At 43.7% G+C, this 24742-nt stretch overlaps 1 protein-coding gene across 4 annotated transcripts in view; it reads left to right on the forward strand.

Annotated features, from left to right (window-relative positions):
* Positions 1-24742, forward strand: part of LOC119166252 (uncharacterized) — a 180841-nt gene that overhangs the window by 137191 nt on the left and 18908 nt on the right. For all 4 annotated transcript variants that reach the window (XM_075891645.1, XM_075891646.1, XM_075891647.1 and 1 more), the window contains exons 18-29: positions 6942-7037; positions 7643-7811; positions 9650-9807; positions 10812-11089; positions 11703-11882; positions 12267-12386; positions 14606-14762; positions 15983-16149; positions 16394-16561; positions 17555-17666; positions 18445-18596; positions 23598-23700. In XM_075891645.1, the coding sequence (XP_075747760.1) occupies positions 6942-7037; positions 7643-7811; positions 9650-9807; positions 10812-11089; positions 11703-11882; positions 12267-12386; positions 14606-14762; positions 15983-16149; positions 16394-16561; positions 17555-17666; positions 18445-18596; positions 23598-23700 (1860 nt within the window). The remainder of the gene's footprint in view (positions 1-6941; positions 7038-7642; positions 7812-9649; positions 9808-10811; positions 11090-11702; positions 11883-12266; positions 12387-14605; positions 14763-15982; positions 16150-16393; positions 16562-17554; positions 17667-18444; positions 18597-23597; positions 23701-24742) is intronic.

Below are 24742 nucleotides of genomic sequence, written 5' to 3' on the forward strand. Positions count from 1 at the left end.
CCCCTTTTTGTAGCGGATCTCAAAATTATGTTCTTGCAGTGCCAAACTCCATCTCAGTAGGCGGCCATTTTTAGGCGACATATTCCGAAGCCATGACAAGGGACAGTGATCTGTCTCGACAAGAAAGGGCGAGCCGGCCAAGTAGCACCGAAGCTTGTAAATAGCCCACACTAAGCATGCACACTCTTTCTCTGAGGTGCTATAAGCCTCCTCACGTGTGGAAAGCTTACGACTAATGAAAAGCACGGGGTGCTCCTCTCTACTTTCATCTCGCTGACTCAGAACAGCCCCAAGACCCCTTTCACTAGCGTCGCACTGAAGTACAAAAGGTCGGTTATAATCCGGAGCTCGTAAAATCGGTTGAGACGTCAGTGCTGCTTTCAAAGCCTGGAACGAACTTTCCCTTAACTCGTCCCACTGGACTTTAACGGGCTCTCCCTTCCTTAAACTGTCGGTCAGAGGACTGGCGATCTGTGAATATTTGGGGATATAGTGTTGGTAATATCCAGTGAGGCCTAGAAAGGCCCTGATATCAGTTTTAGTGACAGGTCGGGGATAGTTCTCGATGGCGGCAAGTTTTACCTCGTGGGGCCGCCGGCATCCTCGCCCAACAATGTGCCCCAGATACTCTACTTCCGCCTGTCCCAATTGACACTTTTCTGCTTTAACAGTGAGGCCCGCGTTCCTTAAGCGCGTCAAGACGTCCCGCAAGTGGCTCAGGTGTTTTTCCCAGCTGTCCGAAAACACTGCAATATCATCTAGATAAGGAACAGCGTAGTTCTCTGCTCCCGCCAGCACACGATCCATGAGCCGTGAAAAGCAAAAGGGCGCGTTTTTGAGCCCAAAACTCATGACCAGGGGTCGGAAAGTGCCCAAGGGGGAGATAAACGCTGCGTATTTACTGGCTCGTTCGGTCATAGGCACCTGCCAGTAGCCGCGTGTGAGGTCTAGCGTGGAGACGTACTGAGCCCTGCTAACAGTTTCCACTCTCTCCTCTACGTTGGGAATAGGGTACAGCTGGTCTCGCGTGACGGCATTCAGTTTCCGATAATCGATGCAGGGTCTCGGTTCCTTCCCGGGTGCTTCCACCAGTATTAGAGGGGAGGTGTACTCACTCTCCGACGGGACGATGACACCAATTTCCAACATTCTTTGAATCTCGCGTGCGAGAATTTCCCTTTGCCTGGGTGACACGCGATAAGGCCGTGAAAGAATGGGTTCATTAGAAGTTAGTTCAATGTCGTGCTCAACTAAATCGGTTCTTCCTGGCCGGTCGACGAAAACTCCCTCAAACTCGCGCAGTAGGTTCTCCAGTTCTCTTTTCTGTTCTGCATTCAAATTCGAGTTACTGGTGACCGTGTCTAGCAAGATGTCGAGGGACTGAGAATCAGAAGCCTGCCCGGGAAAAGGAAAATCTGTCTCTAATTCTTCCGGAACGTTAAGCGCGAGTTGAACTACTGCTGACCGCTGGTGGTAAGGTTTCATCAAGTTTGAATGGTAAATCTTTACCTCTTTCCGCCTTCCCGGTAGTTTGACCACATAATTGGTGTCCGACAACTTCTGCATAACCTTCGCAGGGCCCTCCCACTGAACCGCGAGCTTGTTCGCTTTAGATGATGCTAAAAGCATCACCTGATCTCCTTCTGAAAACGAACGTTGACGTGCGTTCTTATCGTACAGACGTTTTGCTTTAAGCTGCGCCATTGTCATGTTCGCCTCAACGAGTTCTCTGCAGGTCTGAAGTCGCCCGAGTAAGCCCAACACATACTCGATCACAGTGGGATCCTCACCCCTCCCTTCCCAAGATTCTCGCAGCATGCGAAGTGGGGTCCTTAGAGATCTCCCATATACTAGCTCAGCGGGACTAAAGCCGGTGGCCTCGTGCGGCACAGACCTCAGGGCAAACATGGTGGCTGGCAAGCATGCTTCCCAATCTTTCCGATTCTCGTAGCACAATGCCCGTAATACCCTTTTGAGAACCGAGTGCCATGCTTCTACTGAATTGCTCTGAGGATGTCTGACGGAACTGTGTATTATCCTAATGCCACACCTCTCCAAGAATGTGGTAGTTAGTGCGCTAGTAAACACACTGCCCTGGTCGCTCTGTAACTCTGACGGGAAGCCTACTCTCGAAAACACTGAAAGCAAAGCATCCACTATTTCTACAGATGACTGCTCCTTCAAGGGAACCGCCTCCGGGAATTTTGTGGCAGGACATATCAAGGTTAAGAGGTAGCGGTACCCTGACTTTGTCACAGGCAGGGGGCCCACAACGTCCACGACAAGGCGGCGGAAAGGTTCACTAATGAGTGGCACCAACTTTAAGGGCGCTTTCTGCTGGTCGTGTGCTTTGCCTATTCTTTGGCACACATCGCAGGATTGCACATACCTCTCGGTATCCTTGAAACAATTGGGCCAATAAAACTCCCTAAGTAGACGAGTCTTCGTTTTCTTTTTGCCAAGATGGCCCGACCACCCGCCACCGTGACACAGCTCCAGTACTTTGGCTCGGTATTTCTGTGGAACCACTAATTGATCATAGTGCACCCCCTTCGAGTCTTTGTACTGACGGTACAAAATTCCGGCGCGGCGGTGCAAAAAGACGTTCTTCCGCGCCAACCCCTCCTCCACCATATCGCTCAACTTTTGCAGCGTTTTATCCTCGGCCTGTTCCGCAGCGATAACCTCCGGGCTTACTTTCGATAGCTCCAAGAACCCGCCCATGCAAGGTAGCACGGAAAGAAGGTTAACTTCCTCGCTGGCCTCACTGGAACTCTTAAAGCTGCTTTCGCCATCGCTCGGGACGTTCTCCTGATTCGCGTCTGCCCTTGTTTCGTCGGGGGCCTGTGCCTCTCTATTTTGGGAACTGCCGAGCTCCTTTGCGATCTCCTTTGCCTTAGACCGCGTTAGAGCATGTACAGTGTGTTCTCCAAAGCTCAGACCTTTCTTTCTTAACAGGTCCTCCGAGTGGTTAGAAAAAAGGTAACCGTACTGCTTCGGCAAACTTTGTGACACGGCAGCCTCTGTTTCCAGTTCTCCGAAGGGACCCTTGATGAGGACTTTGGCCACTGGCAGACACACACTGTCTTCCTGCGCTACCTGTCTGATCCACGCGCAGTCTCCGGTGAACCCATCCGCGGGCACGTAAGATGGGTGTATTACATCCATAGTGGCCGCAGAATCGCGTAGAACCCGGCAATTTTGCCCATTGACAGTCATCTCTCTTAAGTACGGTTCAAGTAACCTCATGTTCTCATCAGTATGGTTAAAAAGGGAGAAAACGAGTTTTTCCTTACGGCAACCCACTGCTAAGTGCCCCGGTTCATTACATCGATAGCACACAATGGGTTTCTTTGCCTCAAATGCTCTGTCGCGATTCTTATCCTGTTCTTTCTCTTTGCCAGCGCGTCCACTCATGGTCGATTCCCCGTGCGTGTCTTTTTCATTCGTCCCTCCTGGTGCAATAGGGGCATAACTGTTGCGCTCAGACTGCTTAGAATTCTCACGGTATGGTTTCTTTGCGGGTTTGTTGCGCTCTCTTATTTCCTCACGCCTCATGGTGTACTCTTCAGCCAGTTCTGCGGTACGCTCCAAATTCTTTTCCCCGGGCTGATCTAATACCCATAAGCGTGCTTCGTCACTTAGAACGTTCAGGAATTGCTCCGTGCAAATCAACTCGACTACCTTGTCATGGTCTCCAAAAGCTCCCTCGCCCTTAAGCCACTCGGTGAGATTGCACCTCAGACTGTATGCAAAATCGGCAAATGATTCACTGCTACGTTTGCTACTATTTCTGAAACGTCGTCGGAAAGCTTCAGCAGACAGCCGATACCTCTTTAGTAGCGCACGCTTTACAATATCGTAGTCATTCGCCTCATCTCGCGGCAAACGAGCCAGTACATCCGCTGCCTCGCATGGAAGCACGGTCAAGAGCATTTGTGCCCATAACTCACGCTCAAACTTGCCTTCGCAACTTCTCTCAAAATTGACCAAAAATAACCCGATATCCTCTCCCATCTTAAAAGGATTCAGGAGGTCTTTTATTTTTGGTGCCTTGCTTACTGGAGCATTGAGTGTTGCGCCTCCTGAGGTAGTTGCCCGAGCTATTTCTAAGTCTAGGCGCTTCTTATCCAGTTCGTGCTTGCGCTCGCGCACGCGTTCCTGCTCTTCTTTATGGCGCTCGCGCTCCTGATCTTCCCTTTTTTTTTTTATATCCTCCCACAACTCCACGATCTCCTCGTCATCTCTGCTTGCCTCCATAGCCCTGATGACTTCCGCCTTTTTAAGATGTTTCCCGCAATCAATCCCGAATTCCCCGCATATCACGTCTAGGTCCGATCTGTGCAACTTTCTCCAAGCCATGGCTGCTACTTTTCTGCCGACAAGTTTCTCAAGGGAAAGCGTTGAAGCAAGGTTCCCGTGAACAGGCTTCCAACACTCTTGTTACCAGGAAGAACTAATTTAAGCCTGGCAACTCTCAAGGAGAAAAGGTCGTGCACTCACCAAGCCGGAGTCGAATTCCTGCGCAGATCATCTCACCGCTGCCATCCACTGTTGTGACTGGGGGAATTTGTCGGGCCTTGAGCCATCCAAGGGTCAGGGCGAAGACGGGCCGAGGAGCCGGAGCTGATAACTTGAACGATTTATTTACACTATTTTACATGATGTTGAAGGTAGCGTGTTACATGGAGTAAGCATCATACTAGATGATGGAAGGAAGCTCTCTCCCCGAGCGTCCTGCGCTCGCGTTTTTATGCCCCCGAAGAGAGAAAGTCACACCGCCTCCTTCCCAACCTGGGAAGGGAGGAGAGGCCCGCCCAGTTCGCTGCCCGGCGAGGGTATAACACACACAATACACGACACCACTGGCACAGTGCGAGAACGGGGAGTCGGACGCGCCGAGATGACTCTTCGAGGAAACATCGCTCGGGAAAGGCGCCATGGAACGTGAGGAATGTCCCCGAAGATGAATACAAAGCGCTCGGCTCATTGTCCGCTGAATGTTGACGACCCAAGCAATGACCACTCCTTCTAGGCAGCCCAGACAGCGAACAGCCCCCCCCCCCCCCCGGTAATCTGTCGGTCGTGCGTGCCCAAAGGGCTTTTTGGCAAGACGAGCCGACGACTCCAAGGAATTCGCAGTACTACTGCTGTGTTGTTGCCGATTCTGGACGTCTCAGGACGCGCTGCGAAGCCGGAACCATTCCACGCGTCCAAGCGGCGCCCAGACATGGGGGCCGATCACAACAATGCACAGTTTACCTAAAAAATGTTGTTGAAATGGGATGTGGTTAAAAATGATTGATTCTAGGCTTGCATAATATATCGTGTTACTATCACCATTTTTAGGTTACTGAACCGTTGCTCCTTTGTCAACCAGCAATATTAGCCTGGTTCATCTGCATTTTACTTGACTGTTCCAGAATGCTTGTCAACTATAGAGAGAAAGGAAGAATGAATAATGTAGACTGTTTTTAAATAAAAGGAACCTGAAGGGGCCAAAAAAATATTAACAGGAGTTCCGTTTAGCGGGAGTTCCGTTTAGCGGGAGTTCCGTTTAGCGGGAGTTCCGTTTAGCGGGAGTTCCGTTTAGCGGGAGTTTCGTGCAGCGGGAGTTCCGTTTAGCGGGAGTTTTGTGCAATGGCAGTTTCCGTTTACCAAGTGTTCTATTTAGCAAGTGTTCTATTTAGCAAGTGTTCTATTTAGCAAGTGTTCTATTTAGCAAGTGTTCTATTTAGCAAGTGTTCTATTTAGCAAGTGTTCTATTTAGCAAGTGTTCTATTTAGCAAGTGTTCTATTTAGCAAGTGTTCTATTTAGCAAGTGTTCTATTTAGCAAGTGTTCTATTTAGCAAGTGTTCTATTTAGCAAGTGTTTCATTTAGCAAGTGTTCCATTTAGCAAGTGTTCCATTTAGCAAGTGTTTTGTGTAAGATGTGTTCTTTTTTCCAATTGCATTGTTTACTAAGTGTTTTGTTTATTACGTGTTTTATTTACAAATTCTGTTTTCACTTGATGTTGTTTTCTAAAAGTTACATTTTCCAGATGTTCTGTTGTCAAGAAGTTCTGTTTATTAGTGCTTTGGCTTACCACATCTTCCGTTTACCAGTGGTCTCGTTTACCAGTGGTTTTATATACCATGGGTGCCGTGTACCATGGGTAATGTTTACCAGTGGTTCCATATATTATGGGTGCCGTCTACCATGGGTGCCGTCTACCAAGAGTTTTGTTTACCAAGAGTGTTGTTTCCTAGTAGTTTTGTTAACGTTTAGCAAATTTCTGGCTTAGAGGATGTCCTGTTTATCGTTCAGCAAAAGTGTCAACAAGCGAACGTTTTGTTACGTACTGTTTTTGCAGCGGACATTTTGTTTAACAGTGATACCGTTTAGCGGACGGACATTTTGTTAAGCAATGGTTCGTTTAGCGGACATCCTGTTTAGCAGTTGTTGCGTTTAGCAGTTGTTGCGTTGAGCAATAGTTCCATTTAACAGTGGTTCAGTTTAGTGGTGGTTTTGTTTAGCAGTGGCTCCGTTTAGCAGTGGCTCCGTTTAGCGGTGGCTCCGTTTCGCGGTGGCTCCGTTTCGCGGTGGCTCCATTTAACAGTGGCTCCATTTAACATTTAACAGTGGCTCCATTTAACATTTAACAGTGGCTCCATTTAACATTTAACAGTGGTTTCATTTAACATTTAACAGTGGTTTCATTTAACATTTAACAGTGGTTTCATTTAACAGTGGTTCCATTTAAAAGTGGTTTTGTTTACTAAGAGGTGAACATGACAGAATAATTCAAGTAAAAACCAATCATGCTAGAAGTAGTTGTTACATTTAAGTAGCAGTTTCATTTAAGAGATTTCGCTTTGCTGAGAGTAATGTACGTGGAATACTTTTGTCAACTTTTTAAAAGTTTCTTTTGGCTGTATCTGATGATTTCGCTCGTTGCAGCCTCCAAAGCAGAAGTTCTCCGTCGGATTCACCAACAAGGGACACCAGTATTGCCTACAATATTCAAGAGCAAGTCCATGCCGAATGCTGCAGAAGGTGAGCCACAATTGATTTTTTTGTTTCTTCATGAATGTGCAAAAAGTTACCGTTCATAAAAATCGGTAATAAAATAATTTTCTTCTTGCAAAACTGCATTAAAGCCAGTGTCATGGTGGCCTCTAGGCATTTTCTAGTTATTTCTGTGAAAGTCTTGGGTAATGCTTTATAGTCATGCCACTGATGACCTTTATTGGTAAAAATTGCTCAACATATTTTGCAGAAATGTATGAAGTACCAGCTGTATTGGGCAGTCTAATACTAGAACTTGTACCTGCAATAAAGTGGGTTAATATCTCCAATGTCTGAACATAAATTGCATCTGCAACATGAAAGCAAGGGATTTTGAGACCGATTATGTATATAGTCATTATAAATGAAAAGCATGTGCAATGTCTCTTCTATATAGTGCATATTTTTGGGTTCAAGTGTTGGTAAAGGTCTGGCAATGTCTTATAAACAAAATAAACTTAACGATTTGGGTTACTACATGTTTGCTTTGAGTTTCCTTGCTGTACAGACCTCTTCATTTTTCAGTGCTCTTGTGATGATAATTTTGCGGTTTAATTTTCAAGTGATGTCAAGCTGATATGGTGCACTTGCAGAACTGTCCCGCTTGAAAGCCGAGGAAGAAGAGAGGCCACGCATTCTGATTCCGAAGGCTGACAACGAAACATTCAGCTCATTCTTTGAAAGCGTCCTCCCATCATCCAAAGAGGACAAACTTGATATCAGTGAAGAAGCTTTTGATGCCATTGTATCTGACAATGTCAAGTAAGGCAGCAGATATGTTTTTTTCTTTTACTCAGTCATTAGTTTAAGTTAGACATCGTCTGTTTGAAAACGAATTGTGCACTAGGATTAGCTGTCGTTGTTAGAAGAGCAATATTTGACTTAGAGAAGCACTTTTTACAAGGGCAATGTAAGGTAACGAAGCATGACCTGTCTCTGTGAAAACTTCGATTTGTTTGAATTGGTTTTCAGTTAACTCGTAAGCATCCAGTTTAAAAAATGATACGAAAAAACTGCACAGCACAGTAGAACACCGATTATACAACTTTCAGCAGACTACACAAAACAGTCATATAATCCGGGCATTGTTTAATCGAAAAACTAATAATGCAGGCAGTGAAACAGCCCTGCACAAAAAACGGGTACAGACCGCCTGAATAAGCCCACTACACGCCATTGTGCCTCTCCAAGGAAGGTAGATTAAATTGTTCTGGCCAATGGTAGCATTACTTTGTTGAAGCAGGTGTGAGCAAATCTTTATTCTCAACTTCAAAAAATCAAATTCAACACGCATCTTTCTCTTGACAAATGGAGTCCGAAAATTGCCTGCGTGCGAAACCCAAACAGTGTTTCCAACAGTCTCTCGTCGGAAGAGCTAGACACAGTGCCATTGCCATCACATAATGGCGACGGACTGAGTTGCAAGATTGCATAGAATGTCTTCATGCTCAACAGAGTTGTGTGCATTGTGATTTGTTGCCTTGTAAAGTGTCACTAGTGATGTCTAGCTATTATAACGAACGTTGACGTGTGATGTCTAGCTATTATAACGAATGTTGACGTGTGATGTCTAGCTATTATAACGAACGTTGACGTCAAGTGACAGTTGCTTCGCACGGGGAAAATAGCTGCATTGGGTCGTTTTGCGTGCTCAAGCTTGTGGTTGCGAGTGTTACAAACCAAGGCAGGAGATCGGCTGTATGTCAGCCAGGAATTGTTTGCACAGACTGAGAACATGAAAATGTCAAGATGTCAGAAATGAGCTTTTCTGCCAACTGAACCTAGCCTGGACGGAGCTTTTCTACGTAATGACCATACGTACTCCTGCAATCGAGGCGTATACAGAAGTGCATTAACCGCCAGGAGAATAAATTTGCCATTCTAAAAAGACATCTTGTTTCAATTTCTCTTTTTCTGATCCTTAACCAAGGGGAGCATAAGTTCATGCAGTTGAACCCCTTTACAAGAGTCATTGATATGTCTAATGGGTATAAAAGACTCTACTGTGCCCACAGTAAAATATGGGTTAATAAGAAAAAGCATAAGTGGTACTCTGCTTATAAAAGACAAATCATAAAAAACGAGAATTGCTGCCTCGAGCGTGCCTATTATAAACAGGTTTAACAGTGTTTTGCACTTGTATTTGGCCTACGTTCGATGCAAGTAAAGGTGGGTTTTTGTTTCGGACGGAATGGGAAAGTTGTTATCGAATGCAGGGTTGGCTTAAAAATGCATTGCATAACCAATATTTTTAATACAATACCTATAAGTGTATTTTGCTGGGACAGATCTGTCGTTAAAAGCGAGTCATCGCGAAACCGGTGGATGTATAATTGAAGTTCCACTGCACATGGCGTGCTGTCCTGTAGCCGAAAAATGTTTTTGCAAAATTAGTGCATTGGTAACATTCCAGTTGTTAGCCCGTACTTGTATTGCATGATGTCTGTTTTTTATTCTTGTAGTATACAGTGGTGCACAGGTTGTTCCAGAGAACAGGTGGTAGAGGGGTCTTTCGTCATCTGTACAAAGTTTCGTGTGACAGTGTTTGATGCATATCGCATTTAGGGGTCTGAAATTCATTCGACGTTCGTCATGTACAGGCTTGGCCAGAGGAAACAGATCAGTGTTCGCAGAAAAAGGCAGACCAAAGGCAACCCACTCAAGAAGCTCGCCTCTCGTACTGACATTCAGACAGAGTATGTTGAAGTACGCACAGATGTTGCTGAGAAGGAGCTGAAACGAATGAACATTGAAAAATGTAAGTACTTCTACTGATTAAACAGGCTGATGATAGAGGAGATGATTCTAGACATCTGTGAGTCATAGCTAGCAGCTGGTCTATTTGCCATTGTAGACAAAAGCTCTGTAATTTTGAAACTTCGCATACCTTGCAAAGCTCCTTGAACTGAAACTGTGTTTTTTTTTACATGTTCATTTTTGCTGAACTTTTAGGTTTTCTTGAAGAACTACAACTCCGTAACTCTAGTATATGCTTGTGTCGATTTTTGTTTTGCAATTGTTTGCCGATCACGGGTCTCGATCGCACGGCCTGCGTTTTTACAAAGAGCAAGCTTTACTGAATTTGCTAAATGGTATTCACATTATTTTCTCATCTATTGCTATTTTAACACTTTGTCTAGGGTATCTACAGAAATGACTGGTCTCAAGCATTTCTTTGTTCCTGAGGCACCCCAGTAGTCGCTATATGTGGAAACATCACGATAAAACAAAAACTCTATTTCAGAATTTTCCGTCACTCTGCAAATAACTATCGATATCTTTCTTCAAACCTGCATCAAATGCTCTGCATATAAGACCTAAAGGCATTCGTTGAAATGGCGACATTATGTGTAATTTTGTTGTATTCTCAGAGTTTCTTCATTGGTCCAGCCCTTGTTGGACTGAATTTCGGGACTGTGGCTCGCTAGCCGAGATGAGTTTGAGACTCCTGTTTTTTGTTGAAGGCCTTAATGTCTACTGCAACAGAATTTCGGGGCGCATGAAAATGTTCGTTTAATATAGTGCAGACATATAATATGTGCTGTACGAAATTGCAAATTTGAAATACCTGTGAATTTAACAGAAAAGGCTAGCAAAACTTGACCATTTAAAGTGCTGAACAAAAAAAATTATTACTGCTGGCTGCAAGTGGCTTCTGGCTCGGAGTGTGCAGCTCCTTCACATGACCTCTTTCACATGTCTTCTTCACAGATCCAGCATACTTCTTGCCAATTCTAAAACATCCTCCGCTTTCTTTCACAGTGGCCAAAACATCAGATTTGGCTCTCTCTGCTTTGGCGGGGCTGGCCAGTACGGAAGACTTTCGTCGAGTGCAGCTCAAGAAGTCGGATGACACGAGCTCTTTGCTGCCCAACCGTGACCTCATGTTGATTCAGGTTAAAGGTCGGCGGCATGTGCAGACGCGCTTGGTGGAGCCGTCCGTCTCCTCTCTCAACCATGGAGATGTCTTTGTGCTCGTGACGCCTACTACTGTGTATTGCTGGATTGGTCGCCACAGCAATGTCATCGAAAGAGCAAAGGTTAGCGGTACACATATCTGTCCATTCAGCGAGTGTTTTGAATGCTTCACCTGCATTTACTGCTTTTTGAAGGTTCGACCTGCATGTAGTACTGCTTTTATGTGGACCACTGCGATTTCCTCCTTAGCATTTTTACAAACTCTTTCAATTTGCAGTCTAAACTCCGATATAGAACTCGTATACGAGTGTTCTAGCATTTAGTGCCATCGCTGCTATGCTAAGAGCCACTTAACTGTTTAGGATAACGTTGAGTTTCTCCAAGGCATTTTACTGCCATTTGTGGCCACTAAATACAATTACAGTGCCTCAAGAAACTCTCAGAGATTTTAAAAGCCTGGAAAGTATGTGTTGGTATGAATTTTAACCAGTAAAGTATACCTAACTTTGGAAGAAAACACAGATTCTGACATAGGCATTATTTCTTGTCATGGTGTACTAGTGACCCGTGCTCGAGTTGGGTCTCCCATAATGCACGTTGCACGTAATTTCTGCACTCGGGCCCACAAGATTGAAAAACAGCTACGCACTGTGTATGGCTGTGCATGAACTGAAACATTCACGAACATTGCTGTTTTTCAGCCACTTACTTGAAAAATGTGCTAAATGTTGACAGGCGACTGACGTGGCTCAAAGCATACAATCCAGGAAGGATCTGCACTTCAAAGGTACCTCAGAGGTCAAGATCATAGATGAGGAAAAAGAGGAAAACTCTAAAGAGGCCCAAGCTTTCTTTAAGCTGCTTGGGGGTACTGCTGATGACTGCAACCCTGCTGGTGATCCCGGTGAGGACTTGGTAAGCAAATGAATGTTGGCTTGCTAAAGCATGCCTATGCTCTTGATAGAATGTCATTGCCTGCTCTCATCTGATTCTATTCTAACATAGGTGTATAGTGATAAACCTATTCTTTTTGCAACGCTAAAGCCGTGAAGAAACCTCTAATTCCGTTTATGTCAATGATACAAGCAAGGAATTGAAAATGTTCGAGTCACCAGCGTAACATATATGACTGAAATGGTCCAAACTTCCTGAGGGGAGGGATAAATTGTAAGTGATGGGAGATGGCAGGTTATTGGAAAAACTCGCCGCTCATACCTGACCTGAACTTTTAAACGACATGAGTGCAATCTTCAACAATTCATCATAGACCAATTGCCTCGGCTTTTTTTTTTTTTTCAGTGGTTTGAAGCAGCTGTTGTGGACACCAACATGGTCTACACTGTGGAAGGAGATGCCCTTGTTCCATGCGACAAATATTGGGGCATGCAGCCACGAGTTGAAATGCTTCAGCCTGACAAGGTAATGACTTTAATTGATTCAGTAGAGAATGCTCTTAAGATCTCCACTACTGAGAGCAGCAGTAAGACATCCCTTATGTTGTGTCTGGAGTGCACGCGACACAAGAGCGTCGCATCCGTCGCATTCATTTCCGCTTACTTAAAGCCAATCTGCATTCTGCAAGTACTAATATTTCCAAGTGTGATGAACATTATAACAGTGGCATGTACAGAGTGCAGTATTTATAACGAACTCGAAAGTGCTGCGATAAATGGTTGTTATATTAGTAGTTTGTTGTATATGGACCTGCCCATAAAAACATCTACTTGGAGGGCAAAACATTTTTTTTCCCTAAGTATTTATAATAAAAAATGCCAACAACCACTCTGCTGACAAGTTAGGCCTTTTCGTGTGTTAAATGACGGCTGTTTCCTCACAAGTGCATTCAACCACGTTCGCAATAAATTCGAGCCATCCCACTTAAGCTCAGTACCGCCACGTGAAGCCAATCATCCCTGGCTATTTTCGTGCGGCATGTCGCTTACTCAGTTCTCGCTGTCGCATGCCAGTTCGCTTGCAGTCTAATTTATGTTCACGTTTGCGCGTTTTTTGCACATGCTTCACTCAGGACCATGCTCGGGTGCGGCGAGTAGCCTGTTATACACAACGAAAAATTTTGCGAGCAACGTGCTAGTGGACTCGCATAATGCGGTGATGTCGAATTTGTGAACTGCAGCATAATTCGCTAGTACCGCCGTCACTCCGCTGATGAGCCATCTGCAAAGACTGATAAGGTTGTCAGCAATGAGTCAAAATGGCATGTTCATTGCTTTCAACAAGCTCGCCATCGCTCCCCAGATGAAATATTTGAACAGGAAACAACCGGGACCCTTAAAGTGGTTTATGGTCAAAGCCCCAGTTGGACCAGTTGCTAGTGGGTTCCAACTGGGACCCGTTGGCAACTGCTCTCCTCTCGGAATCACTGGCGACTGGTTCCTATGGGGAATTCGACCATAAACAAACCAATTGAACTGGTGGTTTATAGTCGCACAATTGGCACACCACTAGCACGGGCACGTGCCAATGACGACCGCAAAAACAAATGCCTAGAAAAAGGGAACAACCTACCGGCGTAATAATGATGATCAGGCTGACTGAAAAAGAAAAGTTTTGCCATTTTGGCTGCCAAAGAAGATCAGACATGGCCTCAGAAACATGAATGTGCACGCTTCTAGTCTTGGAGGCCACACAGCTAGCCACTGCAGACCAAACTCGACCAAGCCAACAAAAAATATCGGACATGGCGGCTTTAAAAATCAAGCGGCGTAGCCCGAAACAATAGATTTAGTCCAGAAAATCTAACTTAAGAATATGAATTTGTCCGAAAATTGTTCACGACAATGCGTCAGTGTGATGGGAATTGACAGTGCATTTGTGAAGTCAGAAACATCCAACAAGTCTGAACTTTAGGAATCCGAAAAATTCGTCGGCAGCTGTACACACAGACACCGCACAATCATGCCAAAGTCGTTACTATAATCGACTGGTCTCTTTTGTTACCGAAAGGTGGAAAACCTTTTGCGGCACATTGTGGTGTCTGAGAGTTGAGTGTCGCAGTGAAATTTTATGCGACAAAAGTTATCGCTCCTCACATTTATGGCTTCTTGCGTTCGAAGGCATTGTTGGTTAATCGTCGGCGGTCATAGATGACGAGAATGCTGTCAGAAAAGTTTTGCCGCGTGAAAGCTGACTGCAAGTCTTATGCAGCCTGCTAGTTGTTTTCATTTTTCTTTTCTTTTTCTGACTTCCGTTCTGCCGGTGAAAAAATGTCTGGAAAGGGAGCGACATCGCTCGCAATGTCCGAAAGCTGCGTGCAGTGCTCGCCGTGGTTTACATCTTGTTGGCAAGTTAATTGCAGCGGTGGACACGCGAGTGCTCGTCTATCACATGCTTTAGAATGTCTGTTTTAACATTTTTGGCGCCATATTTCCTATGCGCCATATTTTTACGCGACCGTGTGGAAAGTGTTCGTTATAAAAGTAGGAGGATTTAAAAAATGTTCGCTGTGTGTGGACTCAGTTTCAAAGAGTAGCACAGGAAAATCACACACAGGGATAGCACAGGAAAGTGCACTGAAATATGGTCATTACATTCCGATAGATCGTTATATTTTGGATTGTTATAAGTGGGTTGGACTGTGATGTCTACCACTTCGATATTTTTTTTCTCTGTGTCTGCAGGCTTACGTGTTCAACTTTGGCAGTGAAGTGTATGTGTGGCTTGGAAAGCTTGTTCCGAGTGAAATGAGAGACCTCTCTGTCAGACTGGCCGAAGAACAGTGCAAGGCAGGCTTTGACTACTCAGACTGCGACATCAACCCACTTTTTCCAAGAGCTGGTAAGGCTTGTTTGGGACGTCTATTTTTCATTCGATTTATGCAAGCATGACCTATACTAGTTGTTGTTGCAGAGTTGTGCCACGTAACTTATCTCCTTATCATAATCTTTGTAAATATGATTACGGGCATGGCTAACAGATTTTCACATTACTGCACATTTCCAAAGGCATTTGCCACTTTTATAAAGACATTGTCCATTACGAAGCAACTGGAGATACGAAACAGAGGTGCCATAGTTGCAGAGGTGCCATAGTCTACAGTTGCAATTAGCAAGTCGGGTTACTTTTGGTATTGTTACGTTTGGCCCGGCAATTCGTCTGGGCAGACGCCATTGTGCGTAAGCCGGTCTGCTGGGGAGGCTCTCAACACCTTCGGCGCCCAGTCTGCCAGACGCTGTCGAAGATTTCGGCAATTACCCTGACCATGTGGCAAGCAAAGGCGAGCTCCTGACTTTCAACTACGGACCCTTTCGTCGTCCCTTCGAGCAGCAGCGGTGACTGATGGCCTCGGCGACTCATCTGACGATGGGGAAGCTGTTGTGACCGGCGCCAGAGCTGACGGGAGAGCGGCGCTCTTTTAATCCTCCTTCCGACCCTTTACAGTATTCACTGCTTGGTCTAATGTCATTGCTTTACGTGTGCTGTGCGGCTAAATTATTGAGTTAGCGATAAAATCGTTGGCTTGGAAAAATTTTCCAGAGAGTTAATAAGAAGCCAGTGGATTTTGCGTAGCTGGGAATGGCGGCTGGATAGAAAGCGTTCTGAAAGTGTGATTGGGCTGCGGCAGTGACTGGGAGTTTGCGAATAAGAAAAATTATAACAAAACAAACCTCCACTGGCGGAACTTCATCTTGGGGCACCTAGTGCCAAAAGCCTGATGCTCACTGTGTCACCTGAAAGCAGAATATAACATCCTTAAGAATGTGTAATATAAAAGTTCTGTTTGTAAGCAGGCGCACTCATACTATTGATATATTTTACACAGCACTGACATTTTCTCTTGTCCAACGCTCATCGTTCTTCGAGTCCACAGTTAGTCAACCATGCCAGTGACCCAGTGTAATGCTGACAGTTGTCTAACAATTGCGAACAGTTAACTTTGTTTTTTTGGTTGATGAAGTGAACTTTCTCAAGTTTGGTGCTTCAAAACTGTACTTATCCAAAACAGCATTTCTGCATAGTTTACACGGAAAAAACATTTTACTGTTCAATTTTTGTAGGAGCTGAGGAACAGAAATCTATGGCAAGTGATGTACGACCCAACTGGACGTTGTTCGCCAAGGTGAACCAGCACATGGAGCCTGTTCTCTTCAAAGAAAAGTTCCTTGACTGGCCAGATGATGCGAAACTGATTCGTGTCAAAAACAAAGCCCAGGAAGATAGCAAGGTGGGTTGCTTTCAGCCATTCATTGTATGCTGCTCTCTGTATCTCCGCTTAGTCTCTCGTAGTGGTTACTAGCTTTTTCGAAAAGGTTCAAAGTACAAGTAGACGTAGACTGTACAAGCACAGACTACACAGACTATCAACTGTTAGCCTACTTTCATGTTGCTGTGATTACTAAGAGTCTGCTCACTTTTGAGGGAGACTAAAATGGAACAAGTTTTTGATGTTTCTCCCCTTTACACCACAGGCCGACTCCCTTGATTCGGAGCTAAAGCCATGTGATGCCAAGGAGCTGCTGGAAAGACGTCCCAATGAGCCAGACCTTGAGCTTTCGGGATCCCATCTTGGACGAGGACTCGAGTACTACGACTCACTTGAACGCAGACAGTATTACATAAACACAATAGCAATAAAGGTAAAGCTTTAAGCATTTTGAAAGGTTTTGCTTTCTTTTTTTCAGAACTTCATGTTAAAACTTTGTGTTCTGAAGTTTGACTACTCATGTAATTGTGTATATGGCAATACATCTACACAACAGTGGACCTTTAATGCAAATTCTACTGACACGAGAGAATTTAAGACCCAAGTTCGAACAAAAGAGCCCCCTTTAAAGACATTCTCGATAACATGCTTAGTGCAGTGCACAATAATTGCAGACTGATAGTTCAGAATTGACAGGCACTTTGTAAACATATGGTTCAACTAATTTAAAAATTGTGCTCTTTTTTTGCCCGTAAATATGCTATCGCGTATAAGCACTCGTGCTTGCACTTGCTGTGCGATATTTTGGTCATGGCTGTTGCTCGAGACATGAACATGTTTGTTGTACTAGTCAATCATAAATGATGAAAAAAAAAGGATAAAGCCTAATTTTTTACCTCATCGTTCTCGTTGATTCGCCAATGCATCTGTGGCGACAGTATGTTATTGATCTCATTCACTGTGTGTTATTTATGTTCCATGAGTGCAGTTGGCCACACTTTGAACTTAACACATAGCACAAAGCTAAGAAGCTAAGTTCTTGTGAGATGTGTCGTTAATGTGGGCATACCAATGCACCGAAAGTTGACGTTACTTGGGTTTATCCTAAACATGATCAGAGCAAGAACTGTGATTCCAGGTAATTGTTGTGAAATTCTAGGAACTCTAATATGAAGGAGCTTATCCTAACTCACATAGGTGTAACTTTGCCATGACCAGCTAATCTTTTTTAATGATTGGTTAGTCGAAATCAAGTGATTTCAAACTTCTGGTATTACGTTGTACTTTTAAATGCACCATACCGTCAGTTTGTCTGCGACTTTTGTGAAGCAGGTGATCTGGACAAGGCTCGATATAAACATGTGACATGCATAGCGCGATGCTTTCACTGAATTACTAAGTACTGATAAATTTGGTCCTTTTTCAGGTTTGGCACATAATGGAATATGAGCACAAGACATTTCCAGATTCAAGTTATGGCCAGTTTCACAGCGGCGACACCTATGTTGTTCGGTGGCAGTATACTGTGTCTCAAACAGGCAAGTTATCGGAATTTATTTTTTTAGATTGTTTTTATATTGAAGAGCTGTGAAAGAAAAAGCACCTGGAGCCTGAGACCTTGGTTCGCATACGTACTGTAATATTAAAAGAAAGTGCCGCCCTTTCAGCAACTTCAAAAACTGCCAAGGTGGAGGGCGGGTGCTTTTCCGAAACTATTTTAAAATTCAAGATGTCGACAATGTGCATGGATTTCCTCAGAATTCTTTTGGCTCTCGCTTATTGCACGACATGTTACAATGATGTAAAAACGCGAAAAACAGAGGCAGCGTGATCAAACGACGGGAAGTTCGCACAATGGCATGGAAACTTGAGAGCATTAGTGAAGCTAGAGGGGCGCCTGCTCAAGTGGGGATGATTGCTTGGAAGTTTACGGTGATTGATTTGTAGATGTACACCATACTTTACTCGAGATAAGTCAGTGATTTACAGGGACTGTCAAAAGTTCTCAGGCCATGCTTCAGTAGCAATACATGGGATAGTGGCCGGGGAACTTGGGACGAACCCTGTACATTGTTTTGCAAGCCGTGATCGTATGTAAATATATTGGCTGTAAGACCTTGACGTAGAGAAGTTATACTTCAATAGTAAAAATCAAGATGGTGGCAATGGTTGCAGCTGCGCTAGAGTGCCCATGTCATTCTAAAACTGCCCTTGTCGCATACTTTTTCATAATTTTTGTGAGGAACAAAGAAGAGAACCTGGTAGTGGTACAGGCGAATTAGCTGACGTGTGAACTGTTATCTCTGCGCTCAACAGGGCGCCACCTGTCCGGGCAGAGGTCACGGCACGTGGCCGCAGGGAGGGAGCGATGTGCTTACTTCTTCTGGCATGGCCGGGATTCCACAGTTACCGAGCAAGGGGCTTCTGCCTTGCTCACCGTTGAACTAGATGAAGAACGGGGACCTCACGTGAGTTAGCAACATTCTGTTTTCAAGTTATGCAGTCAAACCTTGTTATAACAACTTTTATCTTACACAAAATTAAGTTTGTTATATATTCGAGGAATTCATCATAAATGTATATTCCTAACACTGTATGCATTGCAAGACTGTGCTTCATAAAAATATTACAACCGATAGTATTTCATTACCGTATTTACTCTCGTAATGAACCCACCTTTTTTTCAGAAAAGTTGATGCTAATTTGGGGGGAGGGTTCATTGCGCAGAAGAAAAAAAAGTCAAGAGAGTTATTACAGCAAAATTTACGCGTGACGGCTTTGCTTGTTTTGGTCCAAGAAATGCACGTCAATTTTTTTTTTTGTATCCATAAGCTCTTTTAGTTTCCTCCCATAACGAAAGCGCATGAATAGACGCTGAAGTGTCGTTCAGCCGCTTGGTTTCCATGCTACACTGCATGCTGTTTGTAACCTGCTGTGTAGCTAGCGCACCGGCCGAACGCTATCTGCGCAGCAGGTGTCCCAAAAAAGTTTACGACAAACCAGAGAACAAAAGCGCAGCGTCGAATGGCGGCACACAAGCGGTTCGGTAGAAGTTGCGTGTGCACGACACGCCGTTGTCGCGGTTGGCCTTTGCATGGTATTCCGAGATGGCGGGCGCGTGGCGTGTTTCTATGTCGTGCGCCCACCATTTTGGAGGCCACGCTCTTTGTTGTTGCTTTGTTTTTGTGCCACTGTGCTTCTGTGGCACGATCAGCAAAGAGGTTTCTCGTGCATTTGACAGATGGCGCTTTGCCGCAAAAGGCTCGACTTTTCAAATTTTTATTGACTTCTTCCGCGCTCGCGCTGCTCGCAAATGTTTTAGCACAGTTGCTAAACTGTTTTGACTTTTAATGCAGTGTTATTTCGTGATATAATTGTTCGATTTAACGTTGTTTCGACCCTGAATGGCACTGGCTATCATACTGAAACAAAATGAACAGATACATTAAAAAAGCTTGCGTTTTTTTTTTTCCAAGGACCAAGGTAGGGGATGGGTTCATTATGCGAGTGGGTTCAATACGTGAGTAAAAACGGTATATCCAGTTATGTTATTTTGAGGTTTGAGTATACATCTACAAGTACTGCAGATTTCGAGCTTGCACAGTGATGCTCAGTGCTATCAGAAATGTTTTCAAGTGCAGCAAGTCTGGTGGCTTTCTCAGTAACACATTCTTGTGCCCAACTTCACACATACGAATGCATGTCACCTGCTGCGGTGGCTTTGCTTGCTTTTGGGTTCTGACACTCTGCACAAGGTCAAAGGTTTGATTAACAGCTTTGGGGACAGTACTTGAAAAAATGAAATACAAAAGTGTTCACATGCTTAAATTTAGATGCCCATTAAATAATTGTCCAAACTAAAACCCTTCACTTAGTGAGATGGCAATTGGGCTACCTGGCTTGTTTTATACATCTTTCTTAGTGTATTTTTTAAAAAGTTTGCATTTCTCCCACATTCACTTTGTCATCCACCATAACTATATAAGCCACTGCGCAGTCATTGAAGTGATGATAAAATTGAACAGGGATTGTCACTGTTCTCAGTTCAACAGCTGCCACTCAAGCAGCTCCCTGTTTAACCTGTTCTATGTAGAATGATTCTTTTTTGACCAAGACCGATCCCTATTCAATCATTCCTTTTCGATGAATATTCTTACGAGCAGCAACTGTGAACTTTGACCAGGGAGTGGCGGCAATCGCTGGCACATGCGCTATTTCAGCAGACATCATCAGACGGCTCTCTCTACATACTGCACTGAAGAGACTGTGTGAAATCCACTTCTGTCCCTAAAGGGGCCGATATTTCCTTTACCAATGTTCTGTAGAGTTATGGAAGTCTGGATTTAACAAAGCTGGCTACCAGCCTTATTTCACATAACATTAAAATTTGTTGCCATCACATTCATTGCTTCACTCTTGCAGTATGAAACACGATTTTTTTTTTCCAATAATTTCTTTTATTATTTGTACCCGTTTTCTCCTCGATCAGAGTTGTTTGTAGGCTTGTGGGAATAGTGAATTTTAGGTTCAAAGCGAATTCGAATGGAATATCAATATAAATTGAATAACTTCAAATTGATTTCGAATAGCATGTATCGCGTATTATAAAAAAAATAACCACATTTGTCATGTGCAAACGCCATTCTTTTCAGTTCACAGAAAGTGCAAACAACCTTTAAATAGTTGCAGGATTTGACTTTCAGTAGAATGCAAGTGATAACCTTGAGATATGTTATGGTTTATAATAAAGTTTGCTATTCTTCAAGCATATCAGCCGGGATAACCAGCTTTTAAACTTAAAAGAAAGGAAGAATCGAATGTGTGGGTAACATGTTCATTTAACTTTGAAGTGGGGCTTTGCGCTAGTGCGGATTTTTTTTTTTTTTTTCGAAAGGCGTATTTATTGTATATATTCATGGTACAGCATCCCTCCACTGGTATACAGCCACCTTTGCAGAGGCAAAAGGGTTATGTGGGAGTCAACATACACTTATTTGTTGGAACATAATGCATGGCTGCTCTAAAGAAACTGTCAAGGAAGATATGTGCACAGCACAGGCTCAAACTTCCAACTTTATGACGGTATGCCAAAGCGAGTATACATCAACTAGCCCAAACAAAAGCATTGCTGCACCTATTCATTCATTTTGAATACAGTCGAACTTTGCTGTAACGAACGCCGCTTCAACGAAATTTCGGCTACAACGAAAAATTCGCCGTCCCCTTCGGCAGTCTATAGAAGTCAATGCATAAGTATTGTCGCCACAATGAACACTTTTTCTTCTGCCGTCCCACTCCAACTAAATTTTGCAATGCAATTCCAGGTTGAAATATTTATTGCTATAGAGTAAACACAGTCTTTAACATTTTGATGCATTTTCAGAACTTCAAAATACGCGTTGGCACCACCAGAAACCGCCGCTGTTCAGCAAGCACGGGCGCTGCCATCACTCAATAGCAATGGCAATGAGACTGCCCTGCTTTTGCCACTGGCTTGCTTTTGAGCCACAGACGATCTGAAGCTGAAGCTCAGTCGCTCAGTTCGTGGTTTTTTTCCACGCAGCTGTACCTAACAATGCCTTTTTCGATGCCATTGCGTATCATTTCGTTCGCGCTTGGCCATTGTGGTAACTAATCAGAGCACCTGTTCGTCCACATTATCAATAAAATCAGCTAGCCGCGAGTGGTGGATGATAAAGATGGTATAGAATAAGGCAAAAGTCGCCGCTCCAGGATACCCTGCCTCCATCTCAGCGTTGACAGATGCTTTGAAGGCGGACAGCTGCTGGTGCTAATATGTTAATGCAGCTGTTTGGTTCGTTTACGAAAGCGGTTGTAGGCCTTATTTCAGCATGCTTTTCACCATGGCCTCGCAATGTGTGGGTGAGAATCGCGTTGCGTTATTGCTGGGAAAAAATTGGAAGCAGCGGACACTTTTTGAATTTTGAGAATAAACGTTCCTTTGTTTTGTTAGCTCAGATCAGCTGTATTTTTTTTATTTCACTACAACAAAATTTTTTCCATGCCCCGTCAGTTTCGTTGTGATGGGGTTGGACTGTACCTTCAAATTTCCAATAAATATAATGAAAATAAAAGCAAATTCAAATATGTTTATATTTGTTCGAATATTCGAAATGCTCAAATATCCACAAGGGGTGTGCGAATAGGAAAAGTTTCTGTATAATAGAATTTGTATCGTATAGTGCCGAATAGTGGCTAAAAGCATATAATATCGAAGTGATTATTGAATACGAAAGATTTTGTTCAAAAATGAAAGAAAAAATTCAATCAGCTAGTGTCCTCGAGCCAATAGTGTGATGAATAACTGCTTAGTAAAGACTACAAATTATGCAGAAAAACAAGCTGTTCCACATGACCTGGCTTCAGGCTCTCTCGCTGTGATCATTGTTTTCTGTGTTTTAAAATGTGCACTCACTGGGTACTTCCGAAGCGGTAGTGCGAAGGTATCTTAAAGCAGTTCTGGCGATACTTGAATAAAGTGCAGCTCCATGCCGTTTAGTGTTTCAAAGGATCGTGCTTTTTTTTGGGGCCTGAGGCTCATTGTGGCATTTGTGAACTTCTTGTGAGCTCAGTGGCCTGGTTATTTCTGTATGCCAGCAGTACCACAGTCTCTCTGAATGTTGTCTGGTCTTCTCTGTTCAGGCCATGATGGGCATAAATGACGTTATCGCCTTTCAAATAAACATGTGCTCACTTTTGAACCCGGGTAACGGTGAAATTAACGACAGGACTAGTGCAACGACAATAGTTAGTTTTAGCTATCCCACTCTAACCAAGTTGTACCATTGAAGGGTCTTGGTCATGTTTTACATATCTGTCCTTACGAATGATTCGAATGTTTGAATACTAGCTATTCAAAATTCGTATTGAATTATTTCGCTAGGTACTATTATATTCATATTTGGAAACGCTTATATTTGCACATCGCAAATATTCACACGAGCCTAGTTATTGGATCCCTTGCCAAACAAATCGGGGCACTTGTTATAGGTGTGAAGCAAGACGAGGATGATAGGCATGCGCCAGTTTATGATAATGTTCTATGTACAACACACTGCAAACCACGTGCATCACAGCTCTGATGTAAAAGCTTGCAATGCCTTCAATACTGAAGGCAAAGGGATTGATCATGGACAAAAAAATTTCAGGAGTGGACCGGGGAGCATCAATGCATCGACTGAGAATAAAAAGATGTCTTTTGCTTTGAGTTATTTTAGGTGAATGAATTACAGACCCTGCAAGTTTTATGTATCTTCTAATTGCACGAGTGCATACACCCTTTCTTCTTTTGCTCTGTGCAAGAGGAAGTTTGAGTACACATGCAACTTTCGTCCATCAATTGGGAATGACGGCTGGGACTGGAATACTACTTACTAAGTGCTGTTTCAGAAATTGTGGAGGTTCGAAATCACATATACGCTCGTCCTTTTGTTTGTCCATTTATTTAGGTGCGTGTCTTGCAAGGTAGGGAACCACCCTGCTTTCTGAACCTCTTCAAGGGCAAGATGGTTGTCTACAATGGAAAACGTCAAGAGGAGGCCACTCACTCAGGTTGGTTTAGACAACACACAGATTTTGAAGGGGTTGTTGTTGGCCCAAATTAAAGAATGTGTTTCCCAGATTACCTCAATTCAGTCTTTATTACTAAACAGGACAATAAAGGCAGCTATTTTACATTAACAGTCAAGTAGAATATGTGTAATGAGGCTAAAGGTGAGTGCAACTTTTTTTTTCACAAATGCTTCATTAATGGCCAGTAGTCTTTTAAAGATGATTAAGGACGGTTCTTAGAGACTTTCAATGCAAAAATTGTCTGTCTGTCTTTCTGTACATTTGTCTGTTTTTTCACCCTTAACCGTACCTTAAACGGCACCAAAGGGACCAAACGATACTCCAAACGGCCGACACCATCTGCAGCGGCCACCAGTGTTGTTCAAGGTTCAGCATTAATACTTGTGTGATTGTCAATTAAAAAGTAATTATTACACATATCTGAGGCACCATAACAACACTTCAATATTCCATATGTGTTCCTTTATAGTACTAGAAAAGGCATACATAAGTAATTCTAAGGATCATAGCCTTTATAACGCTGTACTGGCGATGCAATGCTTACATAAAATGGCAAGTGTTTCCAACGCTTTGCTAAGACGACACGGTGGTGGCACCTACCCATCGCCTTGCGTTTTACTCATTATCACCCCAGAGAGCGCCGCGCACGGCATGCAGTCCATTTTCCAGGATAACTGCCAGATAGCGCTCATGTTTCACATGTGACGTGACTTGATGCGCTCGTTTGCCTCCGCTGCACGCTCGAGGCACTCTAACGCAGCGCCTCCAAAATACCATTCACCGATTTTCTTGCGCAGAACATCAAATAAACGTTTTGTTCACTCTCTCCAGACTCAAGACTATCGTCTTTCGACGACATTTGCGATGTAACATGCAGATACGGGGCCAATTTTTTCTGAGCAAGAAGCTAGACAGTTTCGATGCATATGGCTATATTAATTTACAAAACTCCAATGGGTTCCTGCCATGAATTGAACTTTTGTTGTTTAATTAAAGAATTCATCACTTTCCTGGTATGTTT

The sequence above is a fragment of the Rhipicephalus microplus genome, chromosome 1 (assembly GCF_043290135.1).
Source record: "Rhipicephalus microplus isolate Deutch F79 chromosome 1, USDA_Rmic, whole genome shotgun sequence".
Lineage (NCBI taxonomy): Eukaryota > Metazoa > Arthropoda > Arachnida > Ixodida > Ixodidae > Rhipicephalus > Rhipicephalus microplus.